The sequence below is a fragment of the Antennarius striatus genome, chromosome 12 (assembly GCF_040054535.1).
Source record: "Antennarius striatus isolate MH-2024 chromosome 12, ASM4005453v1, whole genome shotgun sequence".
Lineage (NCBI taxonomy): Eukaryota > Metazoa > Chordata > Actinopteri > Lophiiformes > Antennariidae > Antennarius > Antennarius striatus.
This window is the reverse complement of record NC_090787.1, coordinates 18,068,821-18,089,129: the sequence shown is the minus strand read 5'-3', so window position 1 is coordinate 18,089,129 and position 20,309 is coordinate 18,068,821. Positions and strand designations below refer to the sequence as shown.

Genomic DNA, 20,309 nt, shown 5'->3' with positions numbered 1-20,309 from the left:
CAGGGGATAACAGTGATGTAATGGGTTGCCGCCCAGTGACAGTCACTATGGTAACAACAATTACTGACTGCAGCTTGAGTATGCATGTGAACAAAAACTGATGACTTAAAGAGAGGCTGTAAGACAGGGGGAGTGGCAGCTATTTGTCCAGTACACTAACTGCTCATCACACATGAAGAAGATATCAGCTTCTCCGAAACAACAATCAGTCCACGTGAAAACTTTTGTCAAAAAAAATACATGTCATGAGGGAGGACAAAACAGAATGAATGAGGAAAGACTTGCAGCCTTGTTGACCGATCTGATCTCCAACATAAAAAGTTGTAATGCATTAATGTGATGGTTTGTACTTCAGTTCAAGTTTTAACTCCATCATTCCTCAACAACAAATAGAGAAGGTCTCTCCACCTGGACAGAATATCTCCATCTGCAAATGCATCTTGGATTTTTTTTTGTCCTCACAAAGGCCAGTTTGCGTTGACAGCAGAACCTCGTGGAGCATCACACTGAGCTCAGAAGCTGCTAAGGGCTTCACTTCGCTCACACACAACAATAAGACTCAACTCATTCACTGCCACGGATGTTTAAAGACGTCTATGTTTTTCAGTGGACGGGGGATAGGGGATGGTGTGGCGTAGCTCCCCTGTTAATAACATACGTCTACACTAGTGTAGTGATGAACTAATCCCCTGCAGGTGGCAGCAGTGCTTTTTGCGAATAACAGGTCAGCATGCATCATATGAGAACTAGCCAGGATTGTTTTGGAATTAGTTATTTTGCCATCAAAAGCGCTTTGTTGGTGTTGGTTTTGTTTTTTATCGAAGGGAACCACTGTTGAGATTATTGGTGTTACTAAAGCAAAACATATAGCACCAGAGTCACTGTTCTGCTGCCACGGCTTTTCACCAAAAGCTCCTTTACTCGGTTTTTTGGTCAAGAACTGGTGTTTCAGTTGAAACCAGCATGTGTTCTACTGATTATTACTTACGAACAGAAAAAGGGAGAAACAAAATTTTCTTCCTGATGAAAGAGGAGACTACTCTTTCTTTCTTTTAGTGTTTTTAGTGTTTACATAATCATAGAACACAATCTTCGGTCTTGAAACATCAGTTAAAATGTTTTAAATCCACTGGCTGGGTGGGGATCGCTGCTCTGAAAACAGCTGGCAGTGAATGAGTTAAGAATGTTTGAGGGTTACGTGTCTCTTTACTGTCAAAACACACTAAACATGACTAGATGTTTGCTAAAAACTGGCCTTGAGGCCAACTATGAGCTGTTGCGTGCTGGTTTACTGGGATGCCTGTGAGCGTTTGTGCTAAGTTACCTCAGAGCCCAGGGCAGACGCGGTGAGTTCTGAGACGATGGAGGCCAGCAGGCCACAGGTGTTGGACACCAAGTGTGGAGAAAAAAGCTCCACCTCCTTCCTCAAACTCTTCCTCACTGGCAGAACTACAATCACCAGCATCTTCTCCAGTACCTCCCGAAAGCTGGTCATACCCATCAGGTTCTCCTCAGTCTAAAAGGAATAAAAGGAAATTAAGGTGAAGATTAAATTTCAGGTAATTCTGACATTGAACTAAGGATGTGAAGATAAATTAACTTGTTATCTCTAGATAAATCTAGTCAGAATTTTGAGATGAGGATAGGACACGTGTACTTGTGAACACTTACATGACTCAGTTTCTCCATGTGGGCCACCAGCAGGGGGAAGCGGTGAGCGAGAGCAGAGTCATTCTCTGTGCTGACTTGTTTTACAAGTGAACGTAACAACACTTCCCCGTCGTACGCTATGGGCAGGATGGATGTCAGCTTGACAGAGGTGTTACACAAAGCTGACATCACAGCCGCCAGCAGACGACTGCTCGATGTTCGGAAGTTGGCTTCAGCAATGTCCTGACAAGCAGATTAAACAAAAATGAATACTGATTTTCTCCAGCTTTCAATTAAAAACATTTTTTATAGAGCTTAAATGTCAAAAACCTGGATGATATTCCTAAATTGTTCACTTTATGTCACAGGAGTAGGCCTGCTACATTTTAAAACAACATCTTTACAGCTGAAACAACTGCTGCATTTTATGAATCTGTGAGTCAGTTGTCAGGAAAATGCCTTTCACTGGTGTAAGGTTCTTTAGTCGGCCTTTCTGATTTGTCTGTTATTTGAAATTGAGAATTACTGTGTTGAAAACTGCTCCCTAGTAAAATTGCAACATGGGCTTGGACTACTTCTGACGGGGTTATAACATTTTGTACTCTTCCCTAAACTTTATAAAAAGCAAGTGCTTCCATCTTTCACCTGGTCCAGGCAGTTGAGCAGGTCACAAAGGCAGGCCCACTGCAGAGCTGGGGTTGGGTAGAACGAATGGAAGCAGGCCGTGAAAGTGTTGTGGCACTCTTGCAGCACGGCTTCCAGCAAGGTTAAAGGTTGGGACAGGTAGCCCTGGGGGTCGTTGTCCAGCTTAGTCAGGCAGTTGTCCATGCCTTCTGACAGGATCTTCTTCAGCAAGCTGCGTGTCTTTCCTACGCACTCTGCCAGCTTGCTTGACTCCTCCACCACAGCTTTGGTGCTAGCTAGAAATCAAAGAAATGGACAGAAAGAAAATGACGCAAGAGCTTCTCATAACACAAATATACACCAAACAGTTCTTAAAATGTTTACAGCCTTATGTGAGTGAAAAAGTTTACACAGTCATTATTGTCTTGGTTTTGCCAATCTCTAGTACATAAAACCTTTACACAATAGTTAATTTTAAAATGAATACAAAGCTCCCTTATTCACTGAGAAAGGTACTCATAACTGGTGAGGTCAAATTGTGGTCACTGCTTATTCATACTTCTAAGTTATGTTTTTGAGGCTTTCTTTTTCAAACAATAAGTCACACTCCTCCTGAATCTCTTATGCTCCTACCAGCAATTGGGAAAATTTCACAAATGTAGACTCTTAGTAGGCGGAGGCAGCAAGTGCCAACAAAGCGCAGTCTCTCCAGGTCCAGAAGGGTGGCAGTGTACTGAAAGCCCTTCAGCCCCCGCAGCTCCTCCACACCCAAAACAAGGGTGGTCCAGCTCCAGTGAAGGATACTCAGTAAAGACTCAAAACACTCCTACAAATACACAGAGGAAAACATACAGTATAAAACAAAAAAAAAACCAAACAAACACAAGACATGACAAGTTTTAAGTATGACGTTCTCACCACTGAGACTGTACGAGCAAATGAGCGTTTAAGGATGTGGACTGGTTCGCTGGTCTGCTGTTTTCCTTTCGATGCATTGCCATCATTTGAAGGAAGCCTAATGTTAAAGAACAAAACAATTTATTTAACAATCATATTGTGCAAAAGGACTTAACAAAAAATGAGATAGAACAGGGAACAAGGGAGGAATTTCATTTACCTGTACAGCAGCTGTGGTATTTGGCCCGCATTAACATCTGTACCGTTGTTTGACTTCTTAGAGCTCTTGAACTGAAAGACCACCCTTCAGAGAAAATTATTAAAAAGTCAAATTAATTAATTGGGACAAATACTTTTAGAACATCAACACATAAGAAAAGTAGGAAACTTGTACAACATAAAACTAATTGATAAATGCATGGTTGTTATCTATGTTGAGACTGGGTTTTACCCATCATCTGTAGTAATGGTGGCCTGTCCATGAGAGCCACAGTCACTGCTGGGACCAGACACTCGAGCCCAAGCCACATACCACCAGCCAAGCTGCAGCAGCACAGGCTCATCAAACATCATGGCATATTTCTCCCTATAGATCAGAAAAGAAACAGACACAAATAACTACAAAGAGATCACCAAATTCCATAATTTCTTCAAGTGATCGTAGAGAGAATCAAAAATAAATGTAAGTAATTCAGAAACTTCACCTGGCAGCACAGTCGTAGGCCAGAACATCAGTCTCAGCCAGCAGATCCCCATCTGTCTCGTGGTCTCCCCCGTCAGGGCTCAGCTCGAAGAGCTGCACAGATATACGACTAATGTAACTCCATTTAGGTTTAGAGTTACAGTACATGCAATATCAGGAAAACACATTTTTTTACTGATTATATTCTTTTTTTATTTGCTCTGTCAGTATTTTTGAGACATATTTAGTAAAATTTTCATTGTCAAATGACAACCACTTGGACAAATCTGTGTAAACAACTTGCAGCTACATATGCTAAAGACTACAGTAAGTATCAGTCCTGGTAAAAAGCCATGACTGATACCTGTAAAAAGCCATAAAAACCTGAAATCAACTTTGTATGAGTGGCAAAAAATAAAATCTCAACAATATTTGTGCCCAAGGACACAGACTGGTAATGGAAAAACTAAAACTAAAACTAAAGTAAAATGAGTCAAATGTTAAACATGAAAAAATAAGTAAAATAAAATAATGAATAAAAAGTGTGAGAGGACTGCTGACCTTGATCTTAGCCGTGTACTCTCCTCGTCCACCGAACAAGCCCAGCCCTCCTAACAAGATGTCAGCATCAGCACAGAATCGGATGGCCTCCACAGAGTGGGCCGAGTAGCCCCAACCACCACCATGACCTATAACATCACACACAGGATTAATAATACGTAGACTACACACAAGATTTTTATCTACTAGGGTTGTTTTGTAAGAGAATGATCGACTGATTTGAATTTAAAAATTATGTTTCACTTATTTAGAACTTTGACTTAAAAGTAATCCCAGGTCAAAAACAACACAAAAACCTCTAACGTATCCTCCAGCAAGTTCACAAATCATTTGAAATAGATCCTGTACAGAGGACCCCCTTACTCTCAAAGCGGTTGACCACACTGTAGTCCTCCTTGGAGTAGACTTTCATCACGGCCTGAGTTTCTTCCTCTGAACTGGCTATGCCCATCTTCAGCTCCTGCATGGCTGCCAGGGTATCCAGGCAGCCTAAGTGGATAAAAGAGTATAGTTCCACTAAGTACGTTTATCTAGTCTTCTAGTTAATTATCTCTGTATTCTCAAGAACTTCATCATAAACTTGATATGTTCCAAAATAATTATCTGAAGAACTGAAAGAGAACTGATGAGCCATGATGAGATGAACCATTATCTATATTTTGTAGGGTTTCACTACACCACATACATAAATATAAATGTCATCAGGAACAAAGCAGTTAACATAAACATTTAGAATTGATGACACAAATATCAAAATAAGAGATCATTCTGGGTCCAGAATGATGAGTTAGCTCTGATCCATGAAAGGCGAATGAGACCGAGTTAAGTCTCGGCCACAGTGACATCACAGTAGTGTGGTTTAGATACCGGTAACATCAGCTTTAAAGAAACATTAGATCTCCTAGGCAAGCACAATTTCTGTTGTAGTATTTATGCATATATCAATGGCACTAAGACAATCATAAAAAATGTATTTGCCGGAAGCCACTTTGCTGTACGGATGACGCAGACAATTACCAAGAATGTGTAGGGCTCCGTGAGAGCGAGTAGTGGTAGTATGGGAACCGGAGGGCAATGCCAGCTCTGGACTCAGGATGCTACAGCGGGCCTGCAGGTCCGTAGCAGAGGGCATCCTTGCATCAGCTATGACTGCGTTGTAGCACAACATCTCTCTGGAGGCTGGCAGGAACCTGAAAGCACACAGAAGGACAGAGGGATGACACAGTTTTAGGTAAAAAACACACACAAAAAAACAAACTCACAATGAAAAGTTAAGCTTATTTGTAGATTGTTTTAATTAAATTTAGGAAAAATTTTATACAATTTAAACAATATTGCTCCTGAATATTTCTCTGTCTGTGTAGTCCTTGTACTTACCTCCATATGACATCATACACGGGGTCCAGACAAAGACCAAATCCCTGCAGATCCTCCTGCTCAGAGTCATTGAAGGTCCTACAGCTTCCATCCATTTTGTTGATAAGCAAACATTTAAATGGAGCCGGCTCAGACACAGAAGAGGGCACCAGACCAATAATGTGCTTGCTGGCAAAGATCTCTGAAGTAGCGAGGACATGGGTGTTGATAAGGGCCTCATCAATCCGCAGGAATGTTTGGTCCCCACTGGCACCAATCCAGGTGGCCTTCCGTCCATATTTGGCACCGATGTTGGGCATGGGAGACGGCTTGGCATTCCAGTAGGGCATGTCTAAGATGGGGCGGCCAAGCTGTCCTTTCTGAAAACAAGTAGATATACAATCACTCTCTCAAGCAGGTTATAGTCGAAGTGATCAATGCATTGCACTGGAACCAAAACCAGTTTGTCCAAAACATTTCATGTTTCAGAGGATCACTACAGCCTCTAAAGAAAAGCAGATAAGTTACACATTGTTTCAAAAATGCTGTTTTCTTACCGAGAAGCTGCCAAACGTAAACACTTGCCCATCCATGAGCAGCACGGCCGTGTGGTTACTGCCCGCCGTCACCTGTACACAAGGATCTGGGAGGGCCTGCACCAGAGTCGGAGAACCCCTAGCAGGTAGAAACAGCCACTTAGTTTGTGTGTGCGCAGGTGTTGTTTGTTAAATTTGTTTGTATCAGTTAAAAGAACAAACAAAATCTTTACAAAAACAACTGGCCTGTATTAAAAAATGTCTAATGTAAGAGGAATCACCTTCCAAACCTAAATCTAAAAATAAAGAACAGGATATTACTCCTTCCTCATCAGGTACAGGTAATGTAGGATTTCATGCAGACTTTGACAATTGACCATAGTACTGCCATAATACTTAAAAAGTCCAATATAAAGAAATCATCATCAATGGTGTTGCAGATTCAACACACCCCTATTTTAGTCACTAAAAATGTGAAAAATGCAAACAGCTCTCTTTATCCAGCATTTGGTTTGGCTGTTGGAGGCTACGACAGAAAAGACGGACCCCAACAGAAAGGGCCAATCTCAGGCTACAGGACAAAGTCTCTTAGTTCAAATTATTTGTTATACATAATGTTCTCATATATTTTTGATCCTGGAATTTTAATTTTAGATTCCATGTCTAGGTATACAAGACAATAAAAGGCTGCGTATAATTTTCACATTCAGGAAGCACCTGGAGTTGACATCTCCATGTCCAAGCTGTCCATGTTGACCATAACCAAAAGTGTAGACATCGCCATTCTCCATCAACACAACTGTAAAGCATAAACAAAATAAACCAAATGAATATTTTTTTCTCATTGTCCTTCAGCTCAGTTCAGGCACTCTAGCTAGAGGCTTTAAAAAGTATACAAAGACAAACTGCTGAATGACATCGGGGACAATAACCTACCTGAGTGGTGGAAACCACAGCTGACCTGAACAGCTCGCAATTCACAGTCAAACCTCACTGTCCCCGGGGGGTAGGTGGTGATTTTGCTGGCATCCTTCTCTCCTCGCTCGCTGCTACCATCTGTGAGGCAAACATTCAAGTCAGCACATTTGAGAAGAGAAGAGGTACAGAGAATATATTGAGTGGTAGACCACAGAGGTGGGTGTCTCCATTGAGTCCTGGAAAATAGCTGAAGAGAAAAGACAGTGGATTCGAAAGCATGCAGAAAAAAAAATAGAACGTCTATGACAGAGAGGCTTTTGGCAACCAGTCCCATTACAGACAGACTGAATTAATCATTTTCTTTTTAATACACATTGGTGTTCATTGGGAAACAGGGGATCTGGTATACCCTGAGCCTTGTGTAAGAGGTTGAAGGAGTTGCGTGAGTGGACCATGTAGGAGAGAATCATGCATTACAGGACACATTAAAACCGCTACCTTTTTTTGACCAGAATATAGTGGACTGTGGTTTACCTCTGAATCTGAGGAGAGCCACAAGCTTTACAAAAGGTCTCTGTACATCAACATCACAGACATTGGCTCAAGGCCCAAACATTCATACGGGAGGACAGAAAGCTGAGGTACTGAGAAAAAATGGACAGAAACACCAATCTTGTTGGATAAAGGGCACCCATTCTTCCACAGAAGAGTGAAATAATGAAGATAGGTACACAAATAACCTTGTCTCACAACAGAATGGTTTTCATTGCGGCAGGACCAGATCAGTCTTGTAACTGACAAGGAGGAAGCCACAATAATTCATTAGTTTGTAACTTCAGAAAAGCTACTCCAGGCAATACTCATGTCCAATAATTGTTCCGATGTCCAAGTGCCCAAAAACATTAATGTTATGCCAAGTTTCCAGACATTCAGATGTCTCAGAGTGTCTGAGTGACTTCCAATGAGGAGCTTCAGAGTGCATTTTCTGAAACTAGCAGAGCTGCTTCTTGTACCACATTTGACAGGTTGCCTTTCTTCAAAGCTTGCTCTGCAAGTGCCGCGTCCTTTAATTTGCTTGTAACACTATAGTGACAAATAGGCTTCTATGGGGGTGATGGTAAATCCAGTTAGACAAGGATATCGACCTATATTTAAGCATAAAGAACAGCATTGTGCAGAGTAGACATCTTACTCTGAAGATTGGAACTCTGAAACAAGAAAAGGAATTAGCATAGTAGACAACGTCTCTGTCTTACCTCAGTATTTCCTATATTAACTTAAATTAATCTACATGAAATTAAAGACGTGTGAAAGGTAAGGACCATATTGTTGGTCTTTGACCCAGTCTAAAGGTTTCACAGTCATTTCTCTCACGTTTGTCGCCATGAAACTGGGGAAATCTTAAGAAACCTGCCTTCCAAGTTGAGAGAGGAGGTGGTCGGGACAGCCAGATTAGGAGATAAGTCAAAAGGGGTGTCTCTGCACCCTTTAGGTTAGAGAAGACCATAGTACCTTTGTGCTTGTCCCGTTTATGCCTTAGTGCCTGAAGGGGTCTTATTCTGGCTAGGGCCTGCTCACGCTGGTTCATAAAAATGGGACCAGGAAAAACAAGATTGCCTGGGGAGAAAGAAACTTTCACATGCATGCACAATGCTCACAAATGGGAAAGAACACATGGTAATACTACACCACAATGCACAAACGTTAAAAAATAAACCAATACCACACAAGCGAGGGGGCAGTCACAGAGGCTCAACACCCAAGCTTACTCAGCACATAAACGTTACTGAAAACTGAAACAGGGATTGACATACTGTGCGCAGCCTCAGCCTATTAAGTACCCTCCACCTCCACTGTCTTCCTCCACCTGAACGTGAGTTTGAGTTTCTACTCTATCAATGTTAACTTCACAAAGGGGGAAAATAAAGCCACGCAGCCGTTCCCCATTCTGTTTCGCCGGGACTCATACCTCTGCCCTCTTCCAGTCTGTGACGGCGATTGATCCTTTGGCGTTTCTCCTCCTGACGGATCTGAATGTGCTCCTCGATGTTCACTCCTGGAGGGGGAGGGACAGGCACAGCTGAAAACACAAAAAGCCCCCAGACAGGACGCAGGAGGAGGAAGAGAGAAGAAGACGGAGCAGGGCAAAACAAAACAAGGCACACATCAATGAATGATGGAGAGACATGATGGTGAAGCAATGACTCTGCACAACACAAAAATACAACTGAAGAGTGATTGAGAACAAGTACACAAGCAAATGCGACACACGATGTGACTTTTGAAGCAACAGCAGAGCGCTGACAAAGTTTGACTGAGACCAACATGTTTATCAGTTTGTCCTGTCCCTGCAAGACATTTCTCCATTCAGAGCCAATGGGGAAAAAAGATCAATATATTATGCATGTATGTGTTTATGATCATGATTTTAGCATGCATGAGTTTTTATCACTTAAACCTCACTGTAAAGTAGTGGCACAGGTGAGATGGCAATACCATTTTTAATGAAAGACAAAACAGGAGGAGCATTAGGCCATGCGATCTATCAGTTAGCATACCTAGCAGCAGGTCCAGTGGAATCATCTCCTTCACAGCATCAAATATGCCCCTCTGCCTGGCCTCTTGACTATCCAGCTCCCGAGCACAGGCCTTGCAACAGCCACACGCCGAGCAGCCGGACTCACCAGACCCACAGCCGCAGATACTTGATGATGGACAAATACAAACAGAGAAAAAATCACCCATCACCCAACAGTTCAGATGACAATTTATTCATACCTACTAACAAACCATTAACAGATTCTACCTGATAAACAAGTATTATATATAAATGATAGCATTTGGGTCCTCTTACCCTCCTGGTACCCTGTCAGGACGTCCACTGCTGACACAGCTGGCCCCATAGCCAGTGCAGTCACCACACACTGTGCAGACCATACACTGGTCCAGCTTCCACTTGTGCAAGCCTGGCTGGCACATCATGCTTTTCTCTTCCTTCTCTTCTAGCTCGTCCTCCAGGTCTTCATCCATGGCTGTGGCCATGCTCTCAACACCAAAGGCTACAACATATGAACAGAAGGTCACACTGTGTGTAGGACAAAGATGATGCAAATATAGGACATAAAGCACAAAATATACCAAACGTTGTTCTATGTCCATCTCTTTACCTTTTCCTGCCTGGCTCATAGATCCAGTGTCTCTGCCACATTGGCCCTTGTTATTCACCCCAAATGTCCACACTTCCCCACTCTTGGTCAGAACACATGTATGGGCCTTACCCATAGCGACCTGAGTTACAAAGTGACCTTTCAGATCTGTCACCTGGCCTGTAGATAAGAAAGTGGTGATTTTAAACAAAAGGTAGTAACATGGAGTAACATTCCAGCAAAAAAATATTTATAGAAAATTATTATTCTCAAAAATCAAATCTTTAATCTGCCTTTACTCAATGCAATGAAACTCTGAAAATGTCATACGTGCTCCCAGCAGTTAATAATTGCAAATAGTCTCAGTTCACTCACAGGTGCTGTCACTGTAAATGGCATCTTTTCCAAACATGTACAGCTCGCCATCCTTGGTGACAATGCTGCTGCTGCCATTGTTACAAGCTGTAAACACCGCTGTCTTGGTCTCTAATTTAATCATCTTCTTGGGCTTGTAAGGCTTGGGCTGCCTGCGACTTTTTGCTGCAAGGGAAAAGAGACATCAAATTTAAAATATCAAATAAAATGGCAGATTCCCTGTTAGACACATACTGAACAGAAATTAAATGTGGCCGCTAGTTTGAAATTGCCTTACTTGACTCTCCATCCTCTCCCTTGCTAGCAGAGCCTGTGAAAAACACACTTCCATCTTCGGCCACTAGCAGCGCATGAGAACCATCATGGCCGACAGAAAACTGAGCAATCTTTGGGGATTTTGTAACTGGTAATTCCACCCATTTCCCTGCTGATGGGCCACCCTGCTTTATACCCAGACTCTGGTACTTTCCTGTGTAGTAAATCTGAGGATATAATAAGAACAGAATGCAAAACACAGAATGAAAAACAGACAAATTAGTTTTTCTTATATTGGCCAACTTTGATGATGAGTGACTTAATGACACCCATTTTGAAGCAAAAGTCAGTTCACTTGGGGTTCACTTGCTTTTCATGTTTTGTCAAAACCCACCATGACAGGCAGCACCCCTGCTACACCAACAGAGCACTCCATATCCCCTTACGTCATTTTCATTTCAGCATGATCTTAGCATTCAAAAAATTCTAATTGCACGTGTAGCTTGTGACGGCACATGTCAAATTTCACCTTTAAAATGACACAGGTGGGACAGCACTGCAGAGAAAACTAGGTTTTAAGCCATGAACACTCAGCCCTTAACTCGTTCTAATATCACATGTCTGGCATCATGTCCAACTGAAGTGATGAGTGAACTTTGTGCCAAGATAGAGGCCAGCTGCTCCTATTTTTACCGTCAGGACAGCCTGGGTTGGGGTAATCTGCAGATAAAGTGTGCTGTGAGATTAGGTGTTACACAGACATAGAAATGTGCAACAGGTTACTGCCCCTGACTTATCTAGCAAAAGAAAACCCAGCACACACACAACCACACCCTGCAAACTGTCGCCTAAATGACACAGAATTCTAATCCTAATGACATATTTTTGACAACAAAGCATTGCGTCCTGACATTGACTGACCATACTACTCTTTAGTTTATTCAACTAAAGACCCTACAGGCTTTCTCTGCGTCAAGTAACAAAGAGACAATTCATCCAGCTTCTATAAAAAAGGCGAAAATGTAACATCAGTGCTGTTTGCTTTGCCTTTGTTCAAATACACATTCATACTGAAGTTTCTACTCTTCTGTACCTTCACGAACAACATGGCTCCCTTGTAGTGTACCTCGGTATATTTTCCTGAAAGTGGATATGATACTTTGTGCCAGAGTTCCTGCATAGCTAGACCATACAATCACTTCAAGTTAGTTAAGCACATACGTCACTTTATAAGCTCAAGGTGCATGCATTCATTTAGAGGTGGGTCCAAATCACAAAAAACAATGAAGAGACTTTGAGGCATCTCAAAAAGCAATTCAATAGCAAAGGGGCCATTAAACCAAGATGATTATAACTATCACCAAAACAAAAAATATATATCTTTGTTCAGCCTAATGTGAGGAAAATGTGACTGACTCGGCCCACATGCAGATGTTATGAACTCAGACTTATCTTCATACAAAGCAGTGACTGCGACCCAGAGGAAAGAAGTCACACACCACAAGAGTGTTCATTTAGAGTCTTTTTCCCTGGGTTCACTCTCTGAAGTGCTTTCACTGTCGTCATCATGACAAACACCTGTCAGGCTCTGAGAGTTCTCTCTAACACGGAAGGAATTTCACCAGACTTGACATTGACACTCACCTTTCCTGAGGCTGTTTTCATCAGAGCAAACTCCCTGCCAGCTCCAAGCAATGCTGCCTCTTCATCGAAGCCAGTGCCTGGAAAACAACATAAAATTTAGAATCAAATATTAAAAATGACACAATTGAAAGAATGCCTGTTTTTATTTCTTTGTGCTTATACCAATTTCTAACACATCTCAACACAGACAATATGAAATGCCAGCAGCTGGTGTGAAAATCCCGATATACATCTTTACATATATACTGTATATTATGTCACTTACTAATGATGTGCAGATCCTTTTCCAGGTCAAACAGAGAGATCCCGCAGGCATGCAGACATTTTCTTGCCAACTTCAGCTGCAGTTCCTGCTGCAGGGCCGGGTCGGAGCTCATTGTATAAATCCGCACCACAAAACCATCCTGCAAGAGTCAGAGACAGCAAGAGGACATAATGTGTAGTTTCATTACTCAGCTTTGCTTTGATGGATAATTTGTGTTCCTTCAAAACACGTAGGACGTAAAAGGCCACGATTTTCTGAAAACATTTCCATTTCACCTGGTGAATAATGTGATAATCAAACTGAATAAAGCTCCTAAACAACCTGTTCATAATGTATATTGTACCACCTGTGTTATGGCTGCAGAGTCACAGCCCCAAAACACACATCTGTGAACGCAAAGTGGAACTGCAGGATGAGGCTACGGCATTTCAAAGAAATCTAATGCATACAGGTCAAATTGGAAAATGTAGAAAACATTAGTGTTGTTCAGTGCAAACAAAGATGTTGTAGAGAAAGGACCCGTTGCGGCTGTTGCATGAATACAGCTGTGGTTCTCAAGCACCCCCACACAAACTAAAGTGCAGTATGATTCACAAAAAAATAAATAACTGAAACAACAGAGAGGTGGGCTGTCAGCTGTAGCTGCAGCATATTTTAGCAGACACCTCTTGCTCTAGGGTTTTGTCTTCCATTTGTGTCACACAGGTTCACCGCCACCATGCCTCTTTAAGAGACTAGTAGTATGTCTTAAGTCTATTCATTCCAAAGTTAGACGGAAAACTAAGCACAGATTAAGACATTATTTTGCCGAATAATTGTAGATGTAACTAACTGTTCTTCACAAGCCACATACCTTCTGAATATTCTGACACTAAAAGGGCCTTTTTCAAATCATGAAATCCTGATATCAAGTCATTTCAGCTAATATTTCCATTCGCATGAATATTACAACTGTTTCTATTCATCTGTGTAAAACAGGTATCTGTTTGAAACGCGCCATCTAAATCCACCTCTGACTGGGACTCGACACGGAGCGGAGAATTAAATTAACCTTTAGAGTCACCGACTGTTAATGCCTCGAGGCGCTTAACTTTCTGCTGCCTTCTGCTTGAGTAAACATCACTGATCATTCAACTGCCAAACCAAATGCAACAGGAACACTGATCCTGAAAACAAACAGGAACACTGATCCTGAAAACATGAAGTGATTTTTTTTAAATCTGTGGAATAAAGTTTGCAGTCAAAACTTTAGTTTACTTCAATATTGGGAATGCCTTCACTGTGACCTCATCAGAAGCTCCTATTGCATTCTGCCAGCCAGGATTGGTGGAACTAAACACGTCAGCATCAGAGAGGGTGGAGACCCTTCCCCCCTATAACGGGGCCTGACATTACGCTGCCTGTCATTCAAAAAACATATTACCTCATCATTATGACTGAACAAGGAGGGTGGCCTGGTGAGACACTCAGTCATGCTTCTTAGAGAACGGGGTGTCGTGTCTCACATTTGGAAAAAGTGCTGACTCCAGATTGCTGGGCAGAGGTTACCAGGGAGTGTCACAACTAGCTGTCTTGAAGCAAACCTCACTAGAGTTTGGCTACACGAAGTACTGAGTGGGCCAAAGAACGGGCTATAAGATCAAGGTTGTAAAACGTTGTTAAAGATTGTGGAGAGTCCCACATTCATTCAGCACAGATCTCCTGAATGGAGTCACCTCTGAAAAGGGCTCGTGAGGTAGTGAGACCCCTGGTTGTGCGGCCTCGTAGATCCTCCTGTGCTTGCAAGCCTTTGGCGTTGTAAGATAAAGCCATACTCGCAACAACTGAATGAGAAAGCTGCTGCTCCCCACCTGATTTTTTTCCCAAGAATCAAAAAGCTAAATGATTTTTAAGAGTGTAAACATAAACGTTACAGTGCAAATACAGTCTCGTAAACTAAGTAAACTGCGATTGTGATCAAATTAACAGAATATAAGTAAATGTTTAGAGGTAATTTCATTATTAGTTAGAATAACAGTTAAAATAAGGTGATAGTGAGAGCACTAAGAGCAACAAATCACAAGAGAAGTAAAACCAAAATCGTAAGATCGGTCCACGAATCAATAAAAGACAACTAACAATCTGAGGATCTGGATTATGTGAATTAAACTAAATCAAACAGATAAAACAGTAAAATAAGCCACAAACCTTACTTCCTTTTTTGAAACTGACCTAATATCTGTTATTTTCCCCATGCACAAGCAACGACCTGCTCAAGTGTTTGAAAACCCATTACATTTGTGACCGTTGGATGTATTGTTAGAGTTAGCAGACTGCTCCCTACAAATGCAAGCAGCCTCTGAAAACTCCTCAGCTCCCCTCTTCACCAATCCTGCCTCCTTATTGAGTTTAGAATCTGTTATCCAGGAGGAGGGCACACAGCATGAGCAGATATATAGATGTTTCATCTTCCCCTCCCCCACTCACATCCCAAAGTGCTCAAGCAGATAACTGCTTGACAGATTAAGGCCTCTGGAGAGAACCCACATCTGGTGCCTATGCTCTTCTGCCACGCCCACATCTACGCCACACATAAATCCATCTCAACGATGAGAGCCACACCGCTCCCTGTAGCACAGCCGGAGCTGCCCTTCAAAGTAATGCTGAGGCCTCGGCAGATGCTAGACTAGATTAAAAATAACTGGCAAAATGGTTTGGGTTTCACAAGGGGAACAGTTAAAAAAAAAAAAGAGCATAACTTTTGCACTAGCAGAAAAAAATTACAAATGAACAATGGATGATTTGACTGCACTAGTGCTTGTAAGATATATTGCTAACAAGGAAGATGGCCATCCACAAACTTGAGCTCCATCTACAGTGTTTTCAGAGTGACTGTACATGTTTACTCCACCCCGGGACTCTGTGTGAACACATAGAGGTTCAATGACATGACTGTTCTATTGTGATGGTTGTGAAGGTAGTAACAGTGATGAAATGAATATCTATGTGAATGTGAGGTGGAAAGGTAGGGTGGGGCTGTGAACTTTGGATGACATACTAAAGGTGCAGCCCAAACCAGAAGAGCTCAAAGTGAACAGTAGCAGGTCACAGGTAAGTCAAGGGGAAAGCTCCATTCAGACACTTTCATTCCATCTTAACATTCTGTTTGAATGCAAAGAGGATATAATGGGCTGAGACTGTTACACCTCTGTGATGTCTGGAAACATGCTTCTTTATATGAAAGGACTGCAATGGCAGAAATAATCCTGTTATAGTATGTGTTCAGGAGTGAAACCCGCTTTTATGCTCACTGACACCTTCTGGCATCACGGCCACCACACAGGTTCCAAAGCTTTGGGTTGTCACAGAGAACATCACAGAGAAGAGAATTTTTTTCGACATCTAAGATAAACTTTATTGATCTCAAACTGGGAAATTTAAATCTGTGGTGGTGGACTGACTGACAATTTCCAAACTGATGCTAATTCAACTTTTGGTTTCACATTTAGATGGCGCAGAAGTTTCGTGGCGGCTCAGGGTCGATTCATTGCCACACATCATCCCCCACTCTCCCCCTCCTTCCTATCACTCTTCAGATGTACTCTCAAATAAAGGCATGAAAAAAATAATAATAATAATGCTTAATTTTTAGAGCACTTTTCTGCTTTTGAAAAATGCAAGCGAGAGGAAGCATGTTGTCATGGCAACAAAGAGGTTTAGCTTGGCCTTACGTCTTTGCAGGCTGCAATCTGATTAATGTATTCTCCGTCTGTGAAGATGATATTTTGTCCGTCTGAATGTTGGCCTGCAAAGACAACAGAAAAGGCATTGAATATATATTAATGTTTATTTAATGTTAATTTCAGTTGTTTGACTCTTGTGAAGTGATTTTAAACAAGCTAAAACTGGTAAGTCCTTTGCACCTGGCATGATGACAGTCCCCTCAGGCTCCAGAGTCTCGTTGTTGATCTTTACGGCAGACATAGAATGGTTACTTGTGTCCTGATACAACAAGTACCCCTGAGAAAAAAAAACACAAAAACTGCTGATTTGCAATACTTAAAACCTATCCCAAAAGTAAACTGTACAACTTTAAACTACATTTTTCATAACTACAATGAAAACTTTTATTTTAATTCAGCTGTTAATTCATTCCTTCAGAACTGCCCATTAGCAACTATGAAAACAGTTTTCAGCTATACGGACTGTGAGATCAAACACCTGAATTAACAAGTTATAGTTGACGGAGGTCAACCATAAATCAAAACTGAGAGTTTTATGATGCAAGGTTCCATAAAAGACACTGATCTGAAATACATGACAAACATCTTGATGGAGACCCACCTGAGCAAAGCCCAGCCATGATCTCTTCTCCTTCCGATTCCTTATACGAGACGTGGAGTTATACACGTGACCCTGTGGAGCATTGATAAAACAAACATTTACACAATGTTGGTTGTCTTTTGCGAACACAAAACTAATACTGCTATCTAGCTCCATTAGAAACTGGGAAATGTAGTTCATTACTTAATTCCTGAACTTTTCCTGAGGATGAATTTAAACATTGCCAGTTCCCTCATATCAAAGTAGATAGGTTTTGAAAAATTGAGAATATTCTTGTATTACATTTATAGCATTTAACTTTTTATTCCTGGCAATGGCTTCTTAAATCAAAGTTGCGTTTAACAGATTTAACAAAATTTGCTAAAATGTATACGAAATAATCTGACACTCCACTAAAACTATATTTACGTCCCAAAGAACAAAGCAGCAGGAAAAACTCATTTTGAGCTGATGTGTATTTGCTACAACCTCCTTCATTGAACACGCTTTAGCATTTTTTGAAAACCAAACCAAAATTCAAATGCACATAAAAATAACGTAATTGATAGAACAGATGATGAGATGCACACTTTTAGGTGCTAACTGAATTCTGTGCAGTTTTTTTAAGGAGACATATTTACGTCACTGCTGTTTTCAAGAACCAACATTTGCACAACTCACTTGCACACAATAGAAACCAATATATGGTAGTTAGTTTATGATGTCACCAAGCAGAAATCAATTTTAGAGGAAAGTGTATACATATGACTTAGCCCACCCTAAATGATAAAGATGGGTCAGACAAAATATCAGAAAACCCTCTCTGTAACACAACATAATTAATTACCACCAACTTTGGCCTCCAGAGAGAACAATGTAACTGTAATAGGTCAACTCTAACTCAGCCAAGTGAAGCAACCCATCTTTTTTTAAATACCTGGTAAACTAATTTAACAGCTCTGCAATTTTGAAGAAAAAAATCCTTGAACATTACAAACACACTTATTCCTTGAAGATATCTTCAAAAAGTAACATATTTGGAAAAAACGAGGATATAAGGTGACAACATGCAGCTTTGTGGGATACGTACTCTGACAGTGCCGCTGTACCCAGAGCCTACTTTGTAGAGCCCATCCTTACAGAGCAAGTACAGGAAGGAACCATCGGTCTGTAAAAGGCAGCGCTCATCCTCGTCGATGGCCACCTCTTTCAGGACCCACTTGTTCATCAGGGCTCCGCGTTTGATGCCATTCCCAAACCAATCCTGGATTTGAATTTTTCCAACCAGGACAGCCTGTACACTCCTCTGCAGCGCATTCAATATGGTCGGCACCTACAGACATTTGGGAAGATAAGAAGGGTGATGCCAAACAGCAGGACTGCAAATTCGTAGTGTGATACAATCAGGAGCATTCAGTGAAGCAGAATATCCACCGGTGGGAAATGGATGCTGAACAAGTCAATAGTAGTGACCAAGACTGTGGTTACTGTGCTGGCACCTTTGTCCTCTTCTCATTTTGCCTGAAGGCATTTTCATACACACATTTCAGCATTATTTACATAGCAGGTATTCCACAAACATCTGTGTATGCATCGCTCACAAATACACAAAAAAACAAGGATTTGTATCACATAAGGCCTCACTTTCCTTTCACCAGTCTGTCGTCATAATTCGCATTTCAGCCAATGCCTACAGGATACAAACGCATGCACACACACACACATACATGTGTGTGTACTGTGTACATATACACGCACACAAACACACGGCATAAACCTCTCTGCAGCTCTGGTCGTGTGTAGAATAATTATCTGTATGCAACAAATTGTGAAAACTGTTTATGCCCTAAAGGCTGCAACAAAATGCTTTAATAGGTTAAACTGCAGTTTGTTTTTAAAGTAGATGCAATAAAATAAACATGAAAAAGTTTGAGAAAAGAGAAATACCAAAGTACTGATCAAAAGATGAAAAAAACAGAAGACCATCAGATTGGCGTAAGACTACGGGGAGAGAAACATTATGAGGACAAAAGTTTGACATTTTCCAAAATTCGATTTGAGCTGTCCAGACACAACTCGGGTCTCTCTGCTCAAAGGAAATATATTGAGGAGCCAGAGAATACATCTAAAGCAGTGAAACCGGCATAAATGTTCCATACAAATACCCTGGTGGCTGGAGTTTGGAACACATGACAATTCAATAATGTAACATCAATCGAGCTCGTGCTTCACTGAACCCAAAAGCCAGATCTTCTGATATAAAGGCATCAGTTCAACAGTAATCTGAGCAGCTGGCTACTGCAAAGGTATAACTACCCACAGTTATTCAAGCAAGGACAGCCTTGCATTTCAAAATACTGTATGTGCAAAGCACTGACTCACATTTATCTGACTGACTGATCTTATTTCATTACTAGTTTTTCACAACAATGTTGGAACTGCAACGTAAAGGTGAAGAGCGTGGACAATTGTGCAGTCAAATCAATACTTTCAGTCCAGTTTTCTAAAACGGGTTCTTTTCTAATTACCTGAATTGTCTGGCAAGCGTGGCTCCCATTGTTGGTGAGAATGGCAGAGACGGCCTGTAAGATTTTGCCGGTGTCTCCCCAGGATACCACCAGACTGAAGAGACAGGCACAGGACAGAGCAGTAATGGCCTGTCCTGTCGGGTCATTGGGACCTGTGCTTCGGACCGTGGTTTCCAATAACAACTGAAAGAGAGACTCTGACAAAGCACACAAAAAGATAGAGCGATTAGATCTTTGTCAAAACAGAAATATGTGACTGCTTCGCATTCTGCCAGTTGCAAGAATGCATCAGTTAAACAAGCTTCACAAGCAAGATTTACTTCAAAACTATCTAAATGGACTAAGTCACAACTGCAATGCACCATACTGGTAAAGTCATTTTATACAGTATTCATTGGAGCACGGAAATGAACCGGAAATTTCAACAGATACGTAGTGTTTGTTATACATTCTAAATGATTATTCTGAGGTGAGCTCTGGTGAAAAGTTCTGTTTCATAGATTAATCATACAAATGAGAACTTTTCCAAATGCATTTTATGTCACACAACAAAAACATCATAGCATGACT

At 41.3% G+C, this 20,309-nt stretch overlaps 1 protein-coding gene across 11 annotated transcripts in view; it reads right to left on the bottom strand.

The window, feature by feature from the left end:
- The window catches only part of mycbp2 (MYC binding protein 2), a 62,168-nt gene that overhangs the window by 29,910 nt on the left and 11,949 nt on the right, over positions 1 to 20,309 (bottom strand). For 7 of the 11 annotated variants that reach the window (XM_068330258.1, XM_068330261.1, XM_068330265.1 and 4 more), the window contains exons 5-33: positions 19,740 to 19,936; positions 18,302 to 18,544; positions 17,233 to 17,304; positions 16,812 to 16,908; positions 16,620 to 16,693; positions 12,910 to 13,048; positions 12,645 to 12,721; positions 11,023 to 11,227; positions 10,746 to 10,910; positions 10,392 to 10,550; positions 10,079 to 10,283; positions 9,783 to 9,928; positions 9,194 to 9,304; positions 8,737 to 8,841; positions 7,243 to 7,362; positions 7,024 to 7,105; positions 6,328 to 6,445; positions 5,792 to 6,150; positions 5,432 to 5,604; positions 4,778 to 4,903; positions 4,415 to 4,542; positions 3,876 to 3,967; positions 3,623 to 3,757; positions 3,392 to 3,475; positions 3,193 to 3,289; positions 2,908 to 3,100; positions 2,296 to 2,570; positions 1,672 to 1,893; positions 1,325 to 1,516 (exon numbers count right to left, since the gene is read on the bottom strand). In XM_068330258.1, coding sequence (XP_068186359.1) covers positions 1,325 to 1,516; positions 1,672 to 1,893; positions 2,296 to 2,570; positions 2,908 to 3,100; positions 3,193 to 3,289; positions 3,392 to 3,475; positions 3,623 to 3,757; positions 3,876 to 3,967; positions 4,415 to 4,542; positions 4,778 to 4,903; positions 5,432 to 5,604; positions 5,792 to 6,150; positions 6,328 to 6,445; positions 7,024 to 7,105; positions 7,243 to 7,362; positions 8,737 to 8,841; positions 9,194 to 9,304; positions 9,783 to 9,928; positions 10,079 to 10,283; positions 10,392 to 10,550; positions 10,746 to 10,910; positions 11,023 to 11,227; positions 12,645 to 12,721; positions 12,910 to 13,048; positions 16,620 to 16,693; positions 16,812 to 16,908; positions 17,233 to 17,304; positions 18,302 to 18,544; positions 19,740 to 19,936 — 4,391 coding nt within the window. The remainder of the gene's footprint in view (positions 1 to 1,324; positions 1,517 to 1,671; positions 1,894 to 2,295; positions 2,571 to 2,907; positions 3,101 to 3,192; positions 3,290 to 3,391; positions 3,476 to 3,622; positions 3,758 to 3,875; positions 3,968 to 4,414; positions 4,543 to 4,777; positions 4,904 to 5,431; positions 5,605 to 5,791; positions 6,151 to 6,327; positions 6,446 to 7,023; positions 7,106 to 7,242; positions 7,363 to 8,736; positions 8,842 to 9,193; positions 9,305 to 9,782; positions 9,929 to 10,078; positions 10,284 to 10,391; positions 10,551 to 10,745; positions 10,911 to 11,022; positions 11,228 to 12,644; positions 12,722 to 12,909; positions 13,049 to 16,619; positions 16,694 to 16,811; positions 16,909 to 17,232; positions 17,305 to 18,301; positions 18,545 to 19,739; positions 19,937 to 20,309) is intronic. The other 4 variants (XM_068330259.1, XM_068330269.1, XM_068330260.1 and 1 more) reach the window with 3 other exon arrangements.